Source organism: Impatiens glandulifera, chromosome 5 (assembly GCF_907164915.1).
Source record: "Impatiens glandulifera chromosome 5, dImpGla2.1, whole genome shotgun sequence".
NCBI lineage: Eukaryota > Viridiplantae > Streptophyta > Magnoliopsida > Ericales > Balsaminaceae > Impatiens > Impatiens glandulifera.
Genome location: NC_061866.1, coordinates 49,617,393 through 49,640,601, shown reverse-complemented (window position 1 = coordinate 49,640,601; position 23,209 = coordinate 49,617,393). Strand labels below are relative to the sequence as shown.

Sequence of the window (23,209 nt, the reverse complement as noted above, 5' to 3'; positions counted from 1 at the left end):
TCTTAGGAGCAGTGCTCCCAAACAGGACAGATTTTCCTGTCTTGTTCTTTTACTAAAATGTGCATGCCTTAATGTTAACTTCTTCAGTAAGAGTTGAGAACATGAGAAGAGGGGCATATAAGGGAAAGTGAAAAGATATATATAGTCATGATAGTTGTAAAGAAAATACTAGGTGATAGACATACCACAAGTTTGGTGGTTCAGGTGGGCTGTCTTCATTCAATCATTGTCTTCAGGTCTGATGAAAAAGGAGCCATGAGAAAAAGCATTTAGACCAAATCACAAGAGCTGTTTGAGATCACAAGGAAGGTCTAGATATTTGCCCTATCAATTGAAATTTCTACTCTATAGAGGTGTAGGTAAAGTATTTTTTTTTTTAAATGCTCAAACTTTCTTTTCACTAGAAAACAATAATCATCTCAATGTAAAGACATCACATCAAAAAAAAAATGGAGTAGTGATATACTTTTTGATATATTATACAATAAACTTAAAATGCTATTTCCACAAAATGCAACTCTTAAAAGTATAGATTATATAAGAAAATGAACTTTGTAGTAATGTCTTAGCTTTAACCTGTATATAGATTGAGCTTGTGGTCATGTGATTGGGATCTGGCATTAACTTTAATCTTGTTTTCTGGTTCCATCCTGTAAAAGACATGTATCAGTACATTGTACATGTACAACTACAGTTGGCAGTGAGTACGTTATCCTCCTCCTAGTATCTAGATAACGAAAAGACAAAACAAAAAAGCGGAAAGGAGAAAGAAAAGGAAATCCATAAAGAAATGGCCAAAGAAATGAAACAAAGGAGAGTCCATCTTTGTTTAATGACATTGTTGACTAGCCCAGTCTATTCATAGACCATGAATTAGATGGGAAAGAGAAATATTTTAAATTCATAGGTCTATAGATGTGCGTTTCTTCAAGGATGATTTAACTACACTCTTGGATGGTAGCAGACAATAGAGAAGACCAGAAGAGACAGGCTTGGGCTGCATCTACATGTATGTGTGGCTGAATAAATAAAAACATATTTACATCATTATATTCTAGTGGTCTGATCTTTAAGTGTCTCCATAACTCAATGATGCAAAAATGGGGCCATAAGAGCATTTTCATCCTAGTATAAAAAACCTCATTTCATTCATTTCTTTTCCAATCCACCCATGATCTAATAACACATATACCGGCCAACTTAAAAACAAACTCAAAGAGTTCAAAACCATGCAACCAACCAAGGTTTCAGAACTTCATTACGCATATCCTCCCCATATAAATCAGTTTGGCTTGAACCAAAACAACTCTCCAACATTTATATGTAGCAGATTCTCCAATGATTTCTATCATCTTCAAAACACTAGTCATCAAATTCAAGGATTCAACACACAGCCAACGTCTTTAAGCAGTAACTCTACCTCAGATGAGGCAGATGACCAGCAACTTATAAGCATCGTCAATGAGAGGAAGCAAAGGAGAATGATATCCAACAGAGAATCTGCCAGGAGATCACGTATGCGAAAACAGAGGCACTTGGATGAGCTATGGTCACAGGTGGTTTGGCTTCGGAATGAGAATCATCAACTCATTGGCAAACTGAACCATGTCTCTGAATACCATGATAGGGTCGTTGAAGAGAATACTCAACTCAAAGAAGAAGTTTCAGAACTTCGTCAAAGGCTGGTAGACATGCAGCTCAATAGCCCTTGTACAACTTTTGGAGATCTGGATGATATATAGCTGGTGGCAAGACTAATCTAGGAACTGAATACTCTGACCAGTCGAATGCAAGTTCTACAGACTTCCTTCATTAAGCCAGTCTGCCTATTTCTATCTGTTAGTATCTATTTTCATCAGAATTCAGGTCACTGTTGTTGTATGAGCAAATTGAATAAAATCACTTGCAGGCTGAACTTTTGGTTAGCTTTGTTGCAGCAAAACATCCCAATATTCAGTAAAAATCATCATTAAACAGGTCAGAAAAAAACAAGAGAAATAGTATTACTTTCCCACATATGAGGACAATAAGATATTGTTTTAGAATTCAATATTCGAAGATATTGCACGCCTGATTATTCGGGATGCGTACTAACTCTGCAGATGAACTAAAAATAGGTAGAAGAACACTCCTAGATCATGATGAAAAAATTACCACAAGAAAAAAAAAAAAAGTGAAAAGGCTATCCATAATATTATGTGTTCAGGATTTTTTCTGATTTTATTTTCTTGGTGAGCAAAAACAAGCAACAGGGCCCAAATAAGTAAACTTCGGCATCTAAAATACTTCCACAACTTCTAACATTTCGGTACCATTAAAGAAAAATTACAATGAGGACAAGTTACATATCATCATTTTGATTGGACTTCCTTATCTGGCATTAATAGATGAACTCAATGATACCCTATTATTGAGGCTTCCTAAGTTTTTACTTGCTCTCCACTATATAATTTTCTGAAAAAAAGGTGGTAAAAATGATATTTTCAAAAAATTGCAACAAAAATATGATAAGGGAAGTCTACAAACACAGTAAAAATAAATAAATCACTGACTTCCTTCTCTACCAAGAACCAAAAATAATCTATTTTAGCATCTCATCAATAACATTGAAAAAGTCTCAATTAAAAAAAGTACCACTTTCAAATAAGACAGGAAAGAGTGAAAGCTTTAATCTTCCACTTTGAAGTGCTTGCCTTAAAAAATCCTTCAATTTCTTATTTTCTTGAACCATCAATGTTGAAAACTTGTTCTCAACAGATACTAACCCTAACCATAGTCATATTTAGTCATCTTTTCTTTCTATCTCAGCACTTCATATGCTTAAAACCGTCTCCATATTCTACTGATTCATGCCTAAATCTTTGTCTTAAGACATTATTAACATAATTCATACATTTGTCAATTCTTGTAAAGAAAACTGAAGCTAGTAATCTACATAAATAATGGATAAAAATACTTCACAGTATCCCAACATCAGTAACATTTGAAAATCAAGTATCTCTAATCAAGCTAAGCTATAACTGTTAATAACATTGAAGACAGGTACTCACCAGTAATAAACGGAGATTCTAGGATTTGAAAACAACAACTATCTCCCACAAAAGGAAAACACTAATCATGGAAGGAATCAACAATCCACCTTGTTCACCATCCCAGAAATGAAAGAACAATTGTAAGTGAAATCAATCAAAGGATTAAACATCAAATAATCTTCATTGAGCATAACTTTTTGCAAATCATAACACCATACATACATATCAATTTGCATCTGAGATTCAAAAGCTACACAACTTTATAAATTAAGAACGGATACTGAACCTGAAACAATAGCAAGAACAGTGTGAAAATAAGGATTCAAAAGAGAACAAAAAATGAATGCTAAGTTCCATTCTACAAATATGTTTTGTTCACTCATTTTTTTATTTATTATTATTATTATTAAGAAGATGACTTGCATAATTATAAATAAGTCTCACAACAAAAATATATGCTAGAAAGCAAAACAAATAATTGCTTCTACCAAAATGAAATAAAGAAATGACTGAAATAAATATATCAACAATTTTTTAAATAAAGAAATAAGTGACATTTACTAATTGTTCATATACATCTCAGTTAAATTTATTAAAAAATAAAATTAATTAACTTTTTTTTGCCAAAATATTGTTTTGTAAGTGATGAAAAACCTTCTCCAAACTGAAAAAACATGAAATAAGGATATTGCAAACTGCAAACATTTATAATATTTATCCTATTTAATATTACTACAAAAATGCTGTAAAATTTCTGTAACTTTCCAAGCTCTTTTGTCCAACTCTAATAATATTTTGACAAATAATTATTGAATTTTATGTTAATAATGATATATTTAACCCATAAAACAACTTATAATAAAGCTTCCATGGTCACTAATTGGGGGTGAAATGGTAATTTATGATGGTGAGAAATCTTATTAGGATTACTATTATGTAAGCAATATAATGTCACATATTACTGAATAGAAAAGATACATGTCACATATTACTGAATAGAAAAGATACAATAAAAGTATGTTCAATTATGGTAGTAACTAATATATTACACGCGAAAATCCGGAAATCATAACAAGTGTATCGTTACTTTTTGCGGAATTGAAGGAATTTTTTTATATTTATTTTATGACTTATAAGTGTATATATAACTTTAACGTTTTTTTATAAAAAAATTTATTGTTTGCATGAATTCCTTTATTGCGTATTTCGCGCTATACTCAATATGTGGATAATGAAATATATAGTTTTACCTTTTTAATTTTTAATTTTTTTTTGGAGAAAGTAATTTAGAATTTCTTAATATTCGAATGTACCATTAGATTGAGTTGAAAATTTGATTATAATTTGTATGTATAAATCAATTTAAATAATTTCCTAATTTTGTTTGCCAAAACATCTTCTCAAATGTATAAATGAAAAGTTTAGTCTTTTAAAACAAATCAATTCTTCCAAGTTATGTTGCAGTCTATATGTATAAAAATATTTTTTTTAATTAATGAGAATTAACATTATGCTCCCACTTTAACTGAAAACATTTCTAATTAGAATTGACTCTTAGTACTAGTACTAGGCTACTTTGATGGTTTTACAGTTTATATTTTTTTAAAATGTTAATTTTTTATTATTAAACTTTAATGCTTTTCAAAAAAAAAATTACGGTTTAAAATTTACTATGATTATGTCATCACTAATAATAAAATTGTTTGAATGAGTTTCTTTGCGCATTTTTCGCTATACTTTAATAGTTTTTACAAATTTTCTTATGTTTTAAAATTTATGATGATTATGTCATGACTAATAATAAATTGTTTGAATGAGTTTGTTTATTGTGCATTTTGCGCTATGCTTTAACGTTTTTTACAAAAAAAAATTAGGTTTTAAAATTTATGATAATTATGTCATTATTTTCATGACTTTCTTTACTGTACATTTCACGCGCTATACTCAAGATGTGGATAATAAAATATATAGTTTTACCCTTTCAATTTATTTTTTATTAGGAACAAAGAAATTTAGAACTTTTAACATTCCATTGTATCATTATACTATGTTGAAAAATTAATTATAATTTTTATTTATAAATCAATTTAAATAATTTCTTAATTTAGTTTGCAAAGTATCTTCTCAAATGAATAAATGATCAAAAGTTCAGTTTAAAAAAAATGAATTATTTGTGGCAAGTTATGTTGCAATTTATATTTGTTTGAAAATATTATTTTTATTAAATTATTTTTTCAATTTGTTTTTGTTTATGATACCGTGAAATATATATATATTTCAAAATTTTAAAATGAAAGTTGGTAAATGATGATATTTTTTAGTATCAGTTCATGAACATTTATGTTGAATTGCCATTATAAGTAATTAAATAATAAATAATTATCAAAGAAAAGTAAATGTCCTCTTTTTTTTCTATTTTTATCAAGGGATTGCCTTAAAGATTTTTTTGACAGTTCATAAAACATTAATACTTGTAAAAAATAATAATAATAATTACTTTCAACTTTTATTATGATAGATTTAATTTAGTAACAAAATATAGGCTCAACAATAATTAAAAGCTAATTATGGTAGTGTTTAATTAGTAGTATAAGATCTTGCCTTGGTCACAAAGTTTTCATGTTTATTAATTAATTAATTAATTTCTTAAGTTACTAATCCCATGACTATATCATTGGTTATATATCACCATTAACTCCAAATTCAATATTAAGATTTGGCAAAGTTGGGATTAATTAAATTATTTAAATAAATTTATTCCAATTGAAATTATAAAAATTTGAGACTTAAGATCATTCATGCTTTAACGATCCATTATTTATGATAACAAATTAATTTGTTCAAATATATATTTAATTAATTAATTAATGAGAAATTAAAGATGATAACTAGTAAGTAAGTAAGTAATTAATTGCTTTACGTTATATATTATAATTTATAATCTACAGCTAGCAGCATAGCATAACAGAATTAAACATGATGAAAACAAAAAATTAAAAATTATGGTCGAATGGTCGCCGGAGTGGCGAGGAAAGTTGGGTTATTATCGCCGGCCATAATCACGAGCACTTTAAGCGAACAGTCCTCCTTCTCCGGCGCGAGCGCCGCCACATCGGCGGCGGCGGATGGGTCGGTCCGACGATCTTTTCTGAAGGAAACAGCTAGAAGGAGTAGTGACGCAAAGATCATAATTACTACCAAGCCCAACGTAGCGAACACGTATGAAACCGGAGATCTCAATTTCGATGTCTGTTGTTGGACTGCCGGAGCTAGTGTATCGGCTACCGGAGCTACGGCGGCGGCGACGGCGGCGTTCATCTTTCTCTCTCTCCTTCTTGGTAATTAACTTAAATATTTTTGTAGTGCGACGAAAAGAAGCCGATGGGTTCTTCTATTTAAAGATATGAAAGGGAAAAGATATTTCTAAGAAAGTAAGAATTTAAGGAAGACGAAAAGACTAAAATACAAAAGTTAATTAATTAATAATATAATATATATATATATATATATTGATTTATTTTCTTTTCTTTTCTTTTACAAAAATGTATCTTTAAAATAATTATCATATATTTTAAATCTAATATAGTATTAAAATTTTATTTAGTTTTAAAATAAATAATCCGACAATAAGTAAAATTTAGTGGTTATTTTAATTAAGATTTAGTTTTAATTAAGTAAATTTGTGACAAAATTGGGTGGTAATGAGGAAATCTTAATTAGGTTATTTAAATTAGAAAATATTAATGAGGATATTTTTATTAATATTTAATGTTATATTTGGAGCAAAATCCTTGCAAAATATAATTATAATTTTAATTAATTAATTTTAGTTTAGATTGTAAGATAATATTTTAATGGGAAATATAATTAAGTAATATTAATTATGATTTTTTTTAATAATAGTGTGAAAAATAGAATTAAGATTTCAGATTTTAAATAATAAAGGGACAAAATAGATGAGAAATATAATTAGGATATATTAATTTTGAGATAATATTGTTTTCATAAAATTTGGTAAATATATAATATATTACTCGTTCCGTGGTAAATATGGGTTCTGTTATAAGAAAAAATGGTAAATCCTAACTAAATTGTTACCTAGCGCGAGATTCTTCAACTATTTCATTAGAACTTATTTATCAAATAGTAGCAGCCAGACCCCGATGGGCCTGACTCTAGGCCCAGCACTGTTGGCATTGAAAAAATATATTATAATGAACTTTTTTTTAATATATTATAGTGCTTATTTTATAAATTAAATTATTAAAAAAAATATAATGTTTGATTTGTTTTTGATTATAAGTGTTAATTAGTTACTTTGTACAAAACTAGATTTAATATTTTAAAAAAATTAATAAAAAAAATGAATGTTTAAAAAAAGGTGAAGTCGACCTTAGAAATAAAGTAATTCGGGAATAATAAGAATTTTAAATTTAGAATATTCTTATAACAATGATAAATTTGTTTCAATATAATGAAACTAAATTAGAGGGTCATCAAAACGGTTTATAGGTTATTCAAGGTACTGAGTTTGGATTTTTTTTTATTTTCAATTCAAAAATCAAATCGAATTTAAATAAATTATAATAAAACAATTTAATTTAATTTTAGGTTCGAATTCAAATTTTATTTTATTTTATTGTCAAATCAATTTTGAATTCAAATCAAACCCTAATTATCACAATTGACTTAAATCTAATTTATTACCTATAATTATTTAATTATATGTATTTTTATAATATATAATTAAAATAAATAATAAAAAATTTATTTAATTTTCAATTTTGTTTTCAAGTTAAAACCCAAATTACAAAATTACATACAAATTTTATTTTAATTCTAATTGATTTAAAATTTGATTCAAAAACCGAAAATAAAATTTGAATTCGATTAATTCGGTTGGATATTCAGTTTAGATTCGGTCTTGAAACACCAAAAACTAATTAATAAACCAGTAACACTCAATCAATTTAATCAGATGTGTTTGAACCTAATACTTTAACGAGGCTGGAGTCCGAATCAAAAAAATAAAGTTTGGTTGAGCTTGAATTTGTTTTTCTGAAGTGTGCTTACAAAAATTAAAACAAAAAATTATGGATAAAAATGTTTTGCAATTGAAAAAAAAAATGATGGGATAACTTTACATTTCAAAATAATAAATCTGTTTTTTTTTTCTTCCCTCTAGAGGGATTTCAAGAGTCATTTTCATTATTACTTGTTTTTGTTCATCCTCTGATTTATTCAGTTTGACATAAATTATATAAATTTTAAAATATTTGATTTTTCAACCTTATTAACTTTCCATATATAGTAAGTTTATTAATGTGTCTCTTGCGGGTGGTTAGTACTCAATAAGAACATTTTTAGTGAAAATTGATACAATATTATTTGAAGATAATTTTGAGAGGTTTGTTTATTGAGTATTTTTTTTTATAATGGTATATTCTTATCTTCCCTATACAACTTAACTCTTTTGTAGTACAAGCCTATTAATTTGTTGAATAGGCAGAAAAGAAACCATTTATCTTTGTAGCTCAAATGAAGTTAAGAGATCAAACTTCTCAATTAATTCAGACAAAAATGTAATAAATTCAAAGACAAATAAAATATCAATAATAATATTCTTTAATTTATATATATATGTATATATATCATGTCTCTAGTCTCTACAAAGAATCCCGAGCCAGTTTAAAGTGTAAATATTAACGAGAACTTCAAATTTCAACTAAAAAATGAAACAGGTTTGGCCAAAAAAGTAGGATTCCGGTGACCGGGCATGATGACAACAATTTTGGGCTCCATCTCCGGTGCCGGTAACAAATGTGGAGTCGAGGTTGGTTTCTGATCGACGACATCAGAACGAGAAGTGGAAGATGAACAAGATAGAACCAAGAGAGCAAAGGATACAAGAATAAGTAGTAAAGTCAATCCTCCAAAGAGGTAAGGAATTGGAGATTTCCATCCAGTACTCACTCCGACGTCGTTGACGGCGGAGGCTGTCGTGTATTCCGGGAATGTCCTCATCACCAATTAATTGATTTGTGTTGGCTAATTTCTATGAGAGATGGAATGATAAGAAACATTAATATGGTTTTTATAGGGAGTTGATAACTTGGAATAAAGGTAGAAATGTAATATTGGATTGGAAGAAGCTAGGAAAAAGAGACCAAAGTGGTGAGGAAAGGAAGGTTTTGATGCTTTGTTTGTTAAATGAAACATCATCCAAGATCCATTTGATCCCACATTTGAAAAAAAAATATACACACAAGAATATTTATTATAAAAATATTGCATGATGTTGTTGCCAATGTAAAATGTATTGTGACCAAGCTTATCCTATTTAAAGGAAGGACCCACTAAACGTGTCCTTTGGGCTTAAGCAAAACAATCATACCTTTATTGAACCAAAAAAGTCAACAAATTCCCATTTCTAAATAAATATTTATTTTAAGGATTTGGAGTTGGAATTATAAAGAATTAATTTATTGAACTAACAAGTTACCATATTTATAGTGAAAAGTAATCCATAAAATATATTTTAATATTTATCATATTTACATTCAAAATATAAACCTCAAAATCAAATGTTACTCATAGTCCTCAAAACTTGTTTGAGCCTAATCAACACATATTGTGATTTTCTCATATCCCCTTAGTTAAAAACAATTTCCAAGAAGGCCCCCAAATGTTCCCTTTCTTTCCAAATAAACCATGTAGCTTGCTTTTTTATTTTCTTTACCCTAAATTTGCAATAAGCCGTTGGGCTTTTGTTGGACTGGTCCTTTAGGTCTTCGGTGGTCTGGGCCTGTTTCTTTGGGCTGGCCCCTTACAAAAACTTCTAATTATTTTTTAAAATAATAACAATTTAAAAATATTATTATTATGTTTTATTTATTATTATTTAGGATAATCAAAAATTAATTCACATATTTAACCCTAATTAATTATTTTAATTTTAGACTCATTAAAATTTTTGTTACGTAAAATGAACACTTTAATAATTAAATTATTAATATTTTTATATATAAATATATAATTAATATAACTAATCATTTAAAATAAATCACTCTACTCAAATTAAAAATAAATAAAATCATCTAATAATATATTCATTTATAAAAAAAATAAAATTCGAAAGCAAAAAGAAGATCCATCTGAAAAAAAAGATCTTCATGTAATATCAGGTTAATCAACTTATATTTAAAATATATATATATTGGATTTAAAATATAACATGTAAATAGATGATATTATTTGTGTTTCATAACCCAGTATTATCTCTAAATGATAGAGTGGATTTAATCAATTAAATTATTAAGTTTTATTTGAGAATTAAAACAAATAAAAAAAATATATTTTTAAGATGGATAATATATGACATTTTACTTTGAAATCAAAATTACAATTTAAATTTTTAATAATTCAAATTCTAAAGAAAAATTATATTTTTTCATGTTGAGAAATTTAATATACATATAATTAAATGCGATTAGAATTAAAATTCCAATTTGAATGTATTAATTAAGGTATTAAACATATTTGCAATTCTAAATCTACAAACATAACCTCAAATGCAATAAATTTCATCTTCATTTCATTTGGGTTTACATTTGTAACCGATTCCCGCCATTCTGCCACGATGTCTGAAAACTGTAAAGTGGATTCATAGACACGTTCCTCAATCTCTCTTTCTCAACGAAGAAGAAGAACGGGAAATCATGATGGACGGAAAGCTGATCGACATGATCAACTCTTTAGAAGAAACTCGGCACAAATTGAACCTATTCATCGATCGATTGGATCTAACTTCGAACCAGAAACAAGCGGATTTCGTCACGCTGTTCAAGGATTTGACGACTGGGGTTTTGGCTTCTTTAACTTCAATGAAGGAGAAATTCGACCTATTTGATGCCGTTACACCTAAACTCGACCAAGTCCTTTCTCAGATTTTGGCAACCACGGATGAATCAGGTGTCAAAGTGGAACCGAATCAGGCTAGGTACATCCCCAAGTTGAAGTTACCCAAATTTGATGGAGAAAAGGACGACGCTCGAGTCTGGATTTCGAAATGTAATACGTTCTTCGAGTTCTGTCCCATGTCGGAACAGCAAATGTTGGGTTACGCTTCTTTCCACATGATTGGGCATGCATTTAAGTGGTTTATGAGCTATGCGGATGATAAGGGAGATTACCTTAAGTGGAATGATTTTACTGAAGCTTTGATAAATAGGTTTTCTGATATCAAGTATGTTGATTCAACTTGTCTTATGAGAGAATTCACTGAGTTGGCACAATGTGGTACTGTACTAGAGTATCTGGAGAAATATGAGGATATTGTGATTGCAATGAATGATAAATTTCCTGATATACCAAGAAGCTATTATGTTAGTATCTTTATCAATGGACTCCAAGAAGAGATCAAAATGAAGGTGAAGATGTTCCAACCAGACACGGTTTTGGAAGCCTTTAGACTTGCCAGGATATGTGAGGCCTCTCTCAAAGGTACTACTATCCACTGAAATGGTTATTGTTTTGCTTTCTTTTTTCAAGTTAGTTTGCAACAATGGTGTCTGTTACACTTTACTTGTTACTCTCTTTGGATTTAACTATCAGTATGAATCTTAATTCTGATTGTATAGTTTAGAAAATCAATTGGGTTATGTTTTTTAAGTTAAGGAGAACTAGCATGAGTTATGACCCTCCGCTTCATGGTATTTGAAATCGAGCTCGTGAGGTCTCTTAGGTTGACTATTTCCCTGAACTACCCTGGTGAGGTTCAATTGGGTTATGTTAAATTTAAGGAACATGATGTATATATAGGGTAAATAGTTAATTCATTTATTCATAAGGTCCGCTCTTTGTCTCTATTCATGAGACAAGGCAACAATAGGAAAGAAAAGAAAGAAAGAAAAAAGGGAAAAATACATAACATGTTTCATAGGTATTCAATCAATAGTAGCAGCCATTGATGATATTTATTTGTTGTTAACAGCATCCTTGACTGCTTCACATGCACCTTGTGCCTTGGCCTTGGCTTGGCTACCGGCCTGCAAATTAAACAAGTTTTGATTGATGGTGTTATTAGGTTAAGAAATTAAGAAATGATTGATGAAACATTATAGATAGATAGATAGATACCTCTTGGACGCTTTCCTTAACAGATTGGGCAGCATTTCCGGCTTTGTCCATCATTTGACTGCCCTTTTCCTGAGCCTGGCCCTTAGCCTCACCGGCCTTGTAGCTGGCGCTCTCGGTGTTGTTCATGTTGATTGTTTTGTTGAAGTTTTCAAAGAGAGTATTGTTATCAAAGAGAAACTTGGTAAGCAAACAAAAGTTTTGATGATTGAGAATGGCAATGGACTACCAAATTTATATGTTTTAGGGATGAATTGGGTGTTTGACAAGTGTCAGCTTCCCCACAAATAGTTTCCAAATGGATGATAGTAATTTTGAATTACTATGATTAGGAAGGAAGGGGGATTTGTACCCACCCATTAAGTGGTATTTCTGATCCGAAATTATGGAGAAGAGAATATGGACCAATGAATAATTAACTTTTTTTTTTCCTTTTGGAACTTTAATCTTTAATTTAAAAGGTTATATATAATAAGTATTTTTAATGTCAATTCATTTTATTTTGTAAAAATCAAACAAGCTCAATTGAACTCTCAAGGTTTTACACATATTACTTATATCTTTGAAAAAATGAACTCAAATTTAAATTATTGCCGTATTTTGAGATATGCCCTTCTAAATGGAAATAAGAAAACAGATAATGTCATTTTCGCCTCAAAACCCTTTTTTGCCTAAGACATATAAGGAGATGTCATTTTCGCCTCTAAACCCTTTTTTTTGCCTGAGACATAGAATTTTTTAAGGAGACGTGATTTCGCCTCTAAACCCTTTTTTTTCTTTTCTTTTTCGAGACAGAATTTTTTAAGGAGAATTGTCTTGATTTATTCCTATTGCTGCTAGAAAGCATTGCTAACTAGGAAGAATGAGACAAGGACCGATCTCCAATAAATCGATTCTAATTAAGAACACCTTAAATTGAAATAACCACCTTAAATTGAAATAACCACGATCCACGAAATATAATCATATGCATAAAGATACTCCATATCTATATAGTACGGATAAATGAAGTATAATGTGGATGTTTATCCTTTTAGTCCTTCTTGTTCTGTTTTTTTTTAATGTATGATTTGGTTGTGTTTCAGTTCAAGTTACAGAGAAAGAAATAAGAAAAATAATAGTAGTAGATGAAGCATTATCAACCGTCCCTGCTAGAGGAGGTGCAGTGGTTCCTAATACTGCTACAAAGGAGAAGGTCATTTTCGGTCTTTTTGATTAGACGATCTCCAAATTTGTACAATATTAATTGCTGATGCATAATCTTAAAAAAAAAATCACTTTTACCCCAAAAAATAATTCTTTTTTGTTGAAACAATCTAAACTTGTACCTTTGTTGAGTTTCCTTTGAATTTTGTGGCTATTTTATTAACTTTTTTTATTTTGTGTTTACTTACTTTGGCATCTTACATGTAAAAAAACAAAAATAATTATTCTAATAAAAAAAATATTATAACTAGGAGCCTATTTAGTATCAAGTTTTATTAAAATATATAAAAAAAACTCTTTTAGTAAAAGAGATTCATCTAATAAAACTACCTGATTTATAAATTTAAATTTATGAAGCGGAATTTAAAATAATTTGAAGTAAGAATCGAATTTGTTATTTTTGATATATATATTTTTATGCCCAAAGCTATCAATCAAGTAAGTTGCATGTTTATTTTCTTTTGGATTATTTTTATTATTATTATTATTATTATTTCATTGTGTGGTGGTGGGTGCAAATCTAAAATTAAGAACAATTATTAATAACAATGAATTTGATTTTTCATTTTAGTCTAAACTTTAAAAGTAGTTGTGAGTTGTGATATGAAGCTTGAAGACACAAAATTCTTGATTTTGAATGTAAATTAAATTAATGTATGATTTTGAAATAAAAACTATGATTATGATAGCGATTGAGTTGTTTTAGATAATTCAAATAACTCTAATGAAAAAGAAATAGAAGAATAAATAATAAATGTTATTGCAACAAATGATCAGAATAGAATGGAATGAGATCAATCAATCCTTATGCTTATAATTATACATAATTAATAATGTGCATGATCGATCAAGTCGATCTACAATAGTCTTGAATTTTAATATCATTATTATTATTATTATTATTATTATTATTATTGATGGCTGGTTGGTTGATCATTTGGAATGAACAGCATCCTTCACTGCATCACATGCGCCTTGAGCTTTAGCCTTGGCTTGCTGACCAGCCTATATATATATATATATATATATATATATATATATATATATATATATATATATATATATATATATATATAGTAATTAATTAATTAAGATTAATTTAAAAGAAGATTAATAATATATAATTGAGATTACCTCTTGCACACTTTCCTTAGCAGACTGCGCCTTGTCTCCGGCTTTGTCTAACATTTGGCTGCACTTTTCCTAAATATATATTACAATTCATTAATTAATTATTAACTCATAATAATTAGATAATACGAGATCATCAAATTCACACCTGAGTTTGCCCTTTGGTCTGTCCAGCTTGATAGCTTGCTTTCTCTGAGTTATTCATGATGATGAAGATGATGATCTTTCTTTCTTTAATTCTAATCTATAATCTCTCTATATATATATATATACTTTCAATGATCTATTGGGTGATTGACACGTGGAATTATACTAAGTGGAATTAATTTCGGATCCTCACTAATTTTGAACCATCCATGTCAGCTAATAAGACTCTATCTACCTATATATATATAGTTTGTGCATCCATATCTATTTTTCTTATGTCCAATATTCCTCTCAATTTCACATGTGTAAAATATTAGATTTAACAATAATTGTCTTTTTTTTTTTCAACCTCACGGGCTCAATATATTGAATTTTAATTATGAATGAATGATACTGTAAAATACATTTCTATCACAAATTTGCCATTGGAAAATCAAATGGTTTCATTGAACATAAAAAAACAAGAGTTACAAATCACTCACTAAAATATGCTTCCATTAACAAATTTATGTCAGTTGAAAAAATCTTGCATATTATTATTGTAGAGACAGGATCAACCCAATTAAAGGAAAAAAAGGGAAATAACAGTTGTTTATATAGAAACATAGACAGACAAAGAGAAGACCATCATCATTCATTATATATATACACAAACAAACAAACAGGAATATGACAGATTTAAAAGGATTTTTATCAGTATTTATACCATAAACAACAATCGGTCAAAGAAATTAACAATTGTTTATATTTACTTTGCTCCTCCTTCCTCCTTCAACTGCTTTTTCCGGGTTTTGTTTCATTTCTCTTTTCATATTCAAATTTCAAATCCACCAAACGCTTTGTTACCTAACAACAACAACAAACACACAATCATGAATAAAACGACCCAATCTAGGGTTCTTGTAGAAGAAGCATGATTGTAACAAAATATTCAACCTTGATGGAGTAAGCAAGGGGCAACAAAGTATCAGGGTCCATTGCATCTTCAGGGAAATTACGTAAAGCATGAATCAGTTTCTCAAACGGGCATTTTATCTGTCCATAACACATCATCATCATCATCCTTTTCAAATAATAATTGGGAGATAACTTGAATTATTCGGTAAAATATATAACTTACCAAGTCGTCGTGGCAATACTTCAAAAGTGCTAACCCGACTTTAAAAACTACTTTAACACCCTCGTGAAGAAAGACATCCCAAATTCGAAGAGCCAAGTGGAATGGAAAAGAATACGAGAATACAGTTATGAACCATTGACTTGCATACATGCTTGGATTTATCATCTCTTGGGTGAAATGCTCTCCAAGCTTCGGTAATTCGTCTCTCATTATTTGATCAAACTGAAAAAGGTATTGTTGAACCAGAGGCAAACCTAACTGTCCATATGACAACATTTAATAACACTTTCAGTTTTCAGGTCAATATACATGCCTACATACTTACAGCCAGACAGTTATAATCAATTACGACCAATAAATTATCATACCAAATATAAACCTTCCATTGGAGGATGGACAGCTCCCTTCAATAATGCAACCAATAACCAGAACGCATCCTCTTCGCTCATGTACAGAAGCAACAGACCAGCAACAAAACCCATTCCCTGTTTTTTTATATATAAAACATGTTATTTTCTGACATATATTGTATAACAAAGAAGAGACAGAGAAGAAGAAATGGACCTGAACATATCCAACGTCTCTGTCATAAACTGAATATGCCTTTAAGACATTGTAGAGGGACCTCTGACCAGGTCCGTGTCTTTGCTGAAAAAATATGTGTGAAGGGAAGGTGCGCGATATATCTCGAATTATATCAAGCTCTGAAGCAGAAGTTTCGTATACTACTAGTTGCTGCATGACAATAAAATTTGTTAGTGCTGATCATGTGGTGCAGGTTTACAGTCATTGTGAAAGAGAAGACACTTCATCTTGCTTCGGACAATAAAATCATGGAATAACTTAACTCGGTAATAGAATATATAGGATCATTCAAAAGACAACTTTAACCCCTAATATTAATCAGATTATGTTACTATAAGGGTAAAATAGTCTTTATTGTCTTTCCCGATATTAGTTCCACAATTTATCAAATCAACATACATATCAAGGACTTAGAATACAGTTTTTTTTTATTTGGTTTATTCTAACATTTATTTTTCATACACTTGACTCATTTGGCACTTTAAATTCAATATTCACCATAACACTATTAATTTTATCAAAAACACCCTAAAGAAGAACTGATGTCTTTCGAATTGATCCTTACCTCCAAAGCGAAGGCAAAACAAATATATTACAGGGAGCAGAAAAAGAGGGAACACGCCAGTTGAAAGAGCAAAACTGTAAAACCTGCTATATAAATACAAATTTGTAAACAGAAATTGAGCACTAAAGCTATTTATGCTTAATTGCTAGTATTGTTTTTATTATGCTGCAGGAAGAGGTTGCAAAGCAAGGGCTCCCAACTTAAACCCTTTCTCCATTTATACTTTACTAACAGGTTGTTTCCATAGAATAAGGAAAAGTAAAATTACCTCATATACACCAGGATTCATCAGCAAGAGGTCTCTACTTCCTGAGATTAACTGCCAAACAAGACCCCTAAGACAATCAGGGATTCCTTTCCTGATACGCCGCTTAACAACTTGAGGTTTCCTCCTCACATAATGCTTCCAGTCACTTCCTCCAACACCAATCATTTTCCTCCATTTCCTAATCCTCCTTTCCTCCCTGGAAAGTAGTTGAATTAGCACAACAGACGGATCATAAATTTGATTTATCCAACCAGAAAGAATAACATCTACAATTCATATGTTTGAAAAAGATGCACAACCATGGACCCAACATATGCTACAGGTGGTCACTAAACAATGAAACAATAGCACATCAATGATAAAGAGGAAGGCATCAACATCCACAGTGTTAACATGTTTTTTTTATCAATCTCTTGGAGGTCTGATTGGCATCTGAAGTGATAAAAGCTGAGCACAAATCTCAAAGAGGGGCAAAAAAAACAGATTAAGGACATACATATAAAGCATAAAAAACTAATAAGTTTCATGATAAAATAATGGAATGGATGCCTTAGGTTATATCACCAATACTGATGTAAGGAATCTACCAAAATCCCATTATGACACATGAGCTTGTTAATGAATCCATTAATGAGGAAATGACATACCTTTCACAGTCACAAGCCGATCTATTTTTAGCTAGACCATCATTAGAGTTGCTGAATTCCTGCTTAGCAAATCCAAACCTGTCTACTTTGACAGGTAAAACTTGGGCTGCCTCACCATCATCAGGATCCTTTTTATCCATTATATTATCTCAAACTAGATGAAGGCATTCTCCAACCTTCATATCCCAAGCTAAAATGGTCAGAAGAAGACAAATCAGAAGTCATATGTAAAAACAGAAACAAGGAGAAAACTCCAATGCGTTGTGTGGATAAATGTACTTTGAATATTGAGATGCTATGGAACTTGGTTCATAGATGTTGTAGTCTACTTAAATAATGGCAAAGGAGGAGTGGCAGGGGAAGTACTCAGACCGACAAAACCTAGGGAATATATAGTTGACATAGGCATACAAATCTGTTCGATCGTCCGGATCGAGATGACATCAACGAATCAATTCAACAATTGGTGATTCAAAAGAGATACAAATGCATGTGTATATATAATAGAAGAGTTAGAGACTGAATCATACGGGTAAAAGATGAAGCTGACGGACCTTGACGATGCTGGAGCGGAGCGGAGCAGAGCAGAGATTCGATGGATTTTGTTTGATTTCCTTGGAGGATAAAAATGCTAAGAGAGATAGATCCCTTCTGATTCCCCTCTCTGTAGCCGATGATCAAACTTTTCTGGAATTTGTGTTTAGCGTAGAAAGAAAACTGATAGATTGTAGATTTGAGTAGTGATAATGATGATGAAATGGCGCCCAATCTGGCGACGCCGGATGCCGGGATGCGCCCCAATAATCCGGACTCAATGACGCGGAAAGACTCGTCTCCCTAAGAGGCTAAGATCGGAATTTTTTATATAATTTTCAAATCGATACATATATTTCACTTACATTTAAAATGACATATAAAGTTTCAAATATGTTTATATCAAGCTAATGTAATAAATTCTTTATGCTTAGGAGGGTAGGAATGAACATTACAGTTCGTCTCACGGTTTTCTATCCGAATTGTTTCTGGTGAATTTTTTTCGATTTTTGACTGAAAATAGGATTTGTGTCATGTCCTTATCTTATCCCGATTTCTTACTTGAACACTAATAATAATTAATATATAAAATTATTAATATATTTATTTAGAAATATGATAGGGCAATGAATGACGGTAACGAAATAGATATAGTGAATTCGACGTGACATGCCACGTCCAAGTCACGTCAGATGAGAGAAAAAAAATCAATGAAAGAGTGATACGCTTCAAATTAAGGTGTGAAACGCTTTATATAAATGCGACAATAGATTTACATGAATGTGACAATCGTTTTACATGAAACAGTGAATCGTTTTACATTGTCGATTTACATAAAAAAAAAATTTGATGTATAAATTTAAATTTTCAAATTAAAAGTCGTATTGACAAACATTTTAAGTATATACATATCATGATTATAATAATTTTTGACCTAAAATCAAATCATTCACACTAAAGTGAAAAACTTCAAATCAAGGTGTGAAACATTTTAATGAAGGTGAAAATTAATTTACATGAATTAGTGATTCAGTTTTGATGACTTTGTCAAGCGATTTACATCAAAATTTGTTGCATATATTTCACAATTTTTTAGTCATTTATTTTGTCTCCAATTCGAATCTTTCGCTGCCCGACATTCGCATTCAGTACATAAAAAATATTTAGAGAATATTGTATAACGGTATCCCATGGAGATTCTCATAAACCGAACAGGATAGGGATGGTAGTAAAAAAATTCTGAAATAGAATGGGACGAAAAGGTAAACGCATTTCACGCCCCGATCCGCCCATTGTCATTCATAATCGCGTGTAACATTTTTTAACAAAATAGTTTAATGAAAATTACATGCCAACTTTTTTTTTAACACTTTCTTTTTTATTTTATAAATTTATAATATAAATATTTGAATTCATTAGTATTATTTATTTTTCCAAATGAAGTGTTATTAACACAAATGATTTTGGAACATAAAAAATTTCATCACTGTGTTCATCTTTGCCCTTTTGTTAACCTGGGAAGTAGTCATCAAATTGATTATTTCAATATGTTTTTTAAAAGGAAACTTCAACATGTTATTTAAAAACAAAACAAAATAAAACTTTCATTCAAATATAATTATTTAACATTACACATTTAATTTTCAATTATATGAAATTCATAACTTTTGTTTACATTGATTCAAGTTGATTCAACTTGCTTATTATTTATTAAAGTAAAGTAGGACTTGTTCACATTGTTATATATTGTTGTGTACTTCATTTTGTTAATTGTATTAACTTGTTATTTTAAAATAAATTTATGAGCGATAACAAAATGAATAATGTGAAGCTTTATAATCATTTTTGTTGTGCGAATAAATATTGTTTGATGTCAATCATGACGATCAAGTTTAATAAAAAAAAAATTATTTTATTGAAATTCAAATTAGTTAACTAACAAATTATTTGATCTATAATTATAGGCTTATTTTATATTTATTTTTTTATAATAAGAATATAGATTAATCTCGTTTAGACGTATATACTTGTATAATTAATGATATAGTTATATCATTTATCAATTTTTTTTTTTTAAAAAAAGTGGCATATTTAGATATATGAGCAATTAACTTTTTTAAATATGTTAAGTATTTTTTTCATAATTATTTATTAAAACCCAAGTTTAAAGAAATTAAATGCAATTGGAATTCTTTATAACTTTCTCTCTTTCTTCCTCTCCCTATTTTTTTAATATATTTGAGTAATATTCATGTTGTGTTTTATTGAGTTATTTATTGTAATTTTGATAATGTATACGTTTTAGTGTGATAATTATACGATTTGAATAGCAATTTTCAGAACGAGAGTGCAAATATACCGATGTTATTTGCACAATTTCCTAAATTTACACGTAATAAAAGATTAAAAGTTAAAAGAAAACGAGAAGCGTAACTAAGTATAAATTGAAAAAATCCACTACTTGATTGAGATGCAAATACATGAATGGTATGAACAATTTCATTCAGCTAAGAAGTAAAAATTTCATAACATCATACTTAAAAATATTTACAACTAGCCCTCTTGCTTAATAATTTTATTTTGTTTGTTATGTGCAATTGTCACTTTAGATGAGTCAGCAGCTGAGCTGTCTCACATGACAATACTTGTAAGCCTTCTCTTCAATTCTTTCCTGCCAAATCATCATTAAAAAATTATTTGAAAATATAATATACTATAATTAAAACTTAAATTTAGGGTTTATGGTACCCACCTGACGAGCTGTCGGTCAAGGGATGACGTGGCGAGAACCCCTTTGTTCTCCTCTGCACGTCTGAGAAGGTACGGCATAACAAGCTCCACGGGGCCAAATGGCATGTATTTGCTGACGTGGAAACCTGCGTTTCTCAGACTGAAAGAAAGTGCATCCGCCATCCCATAAAGCTGAGCAAATTGAAGCCTTTTGTCTTCTCTTTCAATACCCAATTCCGTTGCTTTGCTCGCTGCTTTCATCCCTGTTAAAGGGTTTTCACTTTTCATATTATAAATGAATCAGATGATGAAGAAAGTCATGATCTTTTTAAAACCCTTTTACCTGATACAAGATTATGGCTTGCGAGAACGACAGCCCCACGGCCGCCGCCGGCGATCTTCTCGAGCATGAAGGAAGTGCAGTCATCGAAGCATGCATGGGTTTCCTCTATCGAGTTATGAATTGGAGATTCAGATCCCAAATGGGAAGCTAATTGACCTTCGCTTGACATATAAGCGCCTCTAACTAGCTTAAATCCCATCGGTACACCCATCTTATCGCCGGCGTTCTGAGCAAGAAACAACCTTTCCCTAGCATCCTTAAGATACGTTTGAATCGTATTAAACAGAATCGGATCGTCTATTTGTCCATGACTGCTGATTGCACAACTGTATGTTAAGTAATCTATGGCAGGTTGAACGATTGTATCCTCTGCATCGACCATTAACGGGACGTTAGCTTCGCAGCATAATAGGTAAAGTTTATGGAGTCTTTGATATGCTAATTCAAGATTCTGTTCTTCCTCCGCCGTTAGCGGCGGTGGGGATTTTAAGGTGTGATATAAAGGACTCGCGTTTGAAAATATGGGGAGCGTATCGCGTTTCCATGGAAGGTGTACTGTTTGATCTCTATGTTGCCATCTCAGATGATCGCTCACTCTCCGGAGCAAATCCATCGGACATATCGCCGTGATCTTCACCACTACAAAGCTCACCTGACCAAAAAAATCAAGTCTTGAAAAGAACTGGGGAATGAAAGAAAGAAAGAAAGAAAGAAAGAAAGAAAGAAGGGTTACCGAAGATTGAGGAAGGGATCTTGCGGATTCGACGGTTTGTAAAAAACCCTGTAAATTTCGATCACACCAATCGTTATCCGAAGCATGTTCTAACCCATAAACGAGCATACCTCTGATTCCGGTAGCCTCCCAAAGTTTAGAAGCAGTCTGACCAGCCTCATCAGGGGTCTCACCGGCGCAAAAGTGTTGGAAAACTGTGTGTCTTATTACAGCCAACGTAGCCTCACGTAAAATAGGAACTTTCAATAGTTTGGAGTTCATAACCCACGTACCTAAATCAACCATAGGACCGATCGCAGATGCATGAAGGTTTAACGCCGATCTAACAAACTTAGGCGTTGATACGGTTGAAAAAAGAGCACGAACGTCGTGGAGATTAAGAATTGAATCGGTTGGCGATCTGAAGGTGGTGAAAATGGGTTCTGTTTTATTATCGTCGAAGTTAAGAGGAGGAACGGCGGTTGCGGCGGCGATTGACTCAGGGGCGACGGAGTTTAGGGGTCTGGTGAAACGACAGAGGCTTTGAAGGAGCTTTGTGGAGGGAAGACGGTTTGCCATCAACTTATTTTTTTCTTCTTTCGTCGTCGTCGTCACCTCCTGAAAGATTGCTCTGTTTTCCTCCTTCCCTCTGCCTGCCTCAGAGTTTTTTTTGCAAATGAAAAGCTTCAAATTCGGAATGAAAATGGCAGACCTAAATAGATGCCTTTTGGAGGGATTTTCTTTTCTTTTCTCTCTTTTTTTTTACTGCAAAAGATTCTCATTTCGTACCATTCCTACGGCGTTGTAACTTGAACGGGGTAAATCAATCACGACCATTAATTTTTTAGACATTTTTTTATTTTTACTTTTTTACTACCTTACCTTAAGAAAGGATCAAACGATCTTACCTTACTGGTTAGGAATAGGATGATGCGTCATCTCTGACTCATGCCAGATCATTCATTGCCCCTTGTTTGGTTCTATATATTCTAATTTAATTACCCTTTTTTGTTTGTTTTGTATTTGTAAATTTTCTATATTTGAGGGAAAATGT

At 30.8% G+C, this 23,209-nt stretch overlaps 6 protein-coding genes across 7 annotated transcripts; 2 read left to right on the top strand and 4 right to left on the bottom strand.

The window, feature by feature from the left end:
• Positions 1–1,040: 1,040 nt before the first annotated feature.
• LOC124939849 (basic leucine zipper 43-like) lies at positions 1,041–1,925 on the top strand. The gene has a single exon (XM_047480303.1). The coding sequence runs from the start codon at positions 1,230–1,232 to the stop codon at positions 1,740–1,742; it is 513 nt and encodes a 170-aa protein (XP_047336259.1). The 5' UTR covers positions 1,041–1,229; the 3' UTR covers positions 1,743–1,925.
• Positions 1,926–8,753: 6,828 nt separating this feature from the next.
• Positions 8,754–9,056, bottom strand: LOC124939605 (protein GLUTAMINE DUMPER 5-like). The gene has a single exon (XM_047480066.1). The coding sequence runs from the start codon at positions 9,054–9,056 to the stop codon at positions 8,754–8,756; it is 303 nt and encodes a 100-aa protein (XP_047336022.1).
• A 1,679-nt stretch (positions 9,057–10,735) lies between these two features.
• Positions 10,736–13,386, top strand: LOC124939604. Its single transcript, XM_047480065.1, has 2 exons — positions 10,736–11,534; positions 13,253–13,386. Exons 1-2 carry the CDS (start codon positions 10,751–10,753, stop codon positions 13,384–13,386), a joined length of 918 nt encoding a protein of 305 aa, XP_047336021.1. The 5' UTR covers positions 10,736–10,750.
• LOC124940308 (stress-induced protein KIN2-like) lies at positions 11,850–12,393 on the bottom strand. The gene is made up of 2 exons (XM_047480816.1): positions 12,171–12,393; positions 11,850–12,079 (listed from the first exon to the last, which is right to left on the bottom strand). The coding sequence occupies exons 1-2, from the start codon at positions 12,294–12,296 to the stop codon at positions 12,008–12,010; spliced, it is 198 nt and encodes a 65-aa protein (XP_047336772.1). The 5' UTR covers positions 12,297–12,393; the 3' UTR covers positions 11,850–12,007.
• A 1,872-nt stretch (positions 13,387–15,258) lies between the features above and the next one.
• On the bottom strand, positions 15,259–18,657 carry LOC124938147 (EVI5-like protein). 2 transcript variants are annotated; one of them, XM_047478527.1, is made up of 8 exons: positions 18,367–18,657; positions 17,837–18,026; positions 17,190–17,385; positions 16,336–16,506; positions 16,140–16,256; positions 15,772–16,029; positions 15,588–15,686; positions 15,259–15,497 (listed from the first exon to the last, which is right to left on the bottom strand). In XM_047478527.1, exons 2-8 carry the CDS (start codon positions 17,974–17,976, stop codon positions 15,423–15,425), a joined length of 1,056 nt encoding a protein of 351 aa, XP_047334483.1. In that variant the 5' UTR covers positions 17,977–18,026; positions 18,367–18,657; the 3' UTR covers positions 15,259–15,422. The 2 variants fall into 2 exon arrangements, with proteins under 2 accessions (XP_047334483.1, XP_047334484.1); XM_047478528.1 differs by having other exon boundaries at positions 18,391–18,657.
• Positions 18,658–21,109: 2,452 nt separating this feature from the next.
• LOC124939603 (proline dehydrogenase 2, mitochondrial-like) lies at positions 21,110–22,750 on the bottom strand. Its single transcript, XM_047480064.1, has 3 exons — positions 22,177–22,750; positions 21,444–22,095; positions 21,110–21,363 (listed from the first exon to the last, which is right to left on the bottom strand). Exons 1-3 carry the CDS (start codon positions 22,732–22,734, stop codon positions 21,110–21,112), a joined length of 1,464 nt encoding a protein of 487 aa, XP_047336020.1. The 5' UTR covers positions 22,735–22,750.
• Between the last annotated feature and the right edge of the window lie 459 nt (positions 22,751–23,209).

Bases quoted from the DNA above. Each gene is read 5' to 3' on its own strand.
- LOC124938147 (XM_047478527.1), bottom strand. From the start codon at position 17,976: ATGGATAAAAAGGATCCTGATGATGGTGAGGCAGCCCAAGTTTTACCT. The intron at 17,386-17,836 runs GTATGTCATTTC...ACTACTTTCCAG, and splicing joins TCGGCTTGTGACTGTGAAAG to GGAGGAAAGGAGGATTAGGA. The intron at 15,498-15,587 runs GTTGAATATTTT...TGTTGTTGTTAG, and splicing joins CCCTTGCTTACTCCATCAAG to GTAACAAAGCGTTTGGTGGA.
- LOC124939604 (XM_047480065.1), top strand. From the start codon at position 10,751: ATGATGGACGGAAAGCTGATCGACATGATCAACTCTTTAGAAGAAACT. The intron at 11,535-13,252 runs GTACTACTATCC...GTTGTGTTTCAG, and splicing joins ATGTGAGGCCTCTCTCAAAG to TTCAAGTTACAGAGAAAGAA.
- LOC124939605 (XM_047480066.1), bottom strand. From the start codon at position 9,056: ATGAGGACATTCCCGGAATACACGACAGCCTCCGCCGTCAACGACGTC.
- LOC124940308 (XM_047480816.1), bottom strand. From the start codon at position 12,296: ATGAACAACACCGAGAGCGCCAGCTACAAGGCCGGTGAGGCTAAGGGC. The intron at 12,080-12,170 runs GTATCTATCTAT...TTTAATTTGCAG, and splicing joins TTAAGGAAAGCGTCCAAGAG to GCCGGTAGCCAAGCCAAGGC.
- LOC124939603 (XM_047480064.1), bottom strand. From the start codon at position 22,734: ATGGCAAACCGTCTTCCCTCCACAAAGCTCCTTCAAAGCCTCTGTCGT. The intron at 22,096-22,176 runs GTAACCCTTCTT...TTTTTTGGTCAG, and splicing joins GATCCCTTCCTCAATCTTCG to GTGAGCTTTGTAGTGGTGAA. The intron at 21,364-21,443 runs GTAAAAGGGTTT...ACCCTTTAACAG, and splicing joins AAGCCATAATCTTGTATCAG to GGATGAAAGCAGCGAGCAAA.
- LOC124939849 (XM_047480303.1), top strand. From the start codon at position 1,230: ATGCAACCAACCAAGGTTTCAGAACTTCATTACGCATATCCTCCCCAT.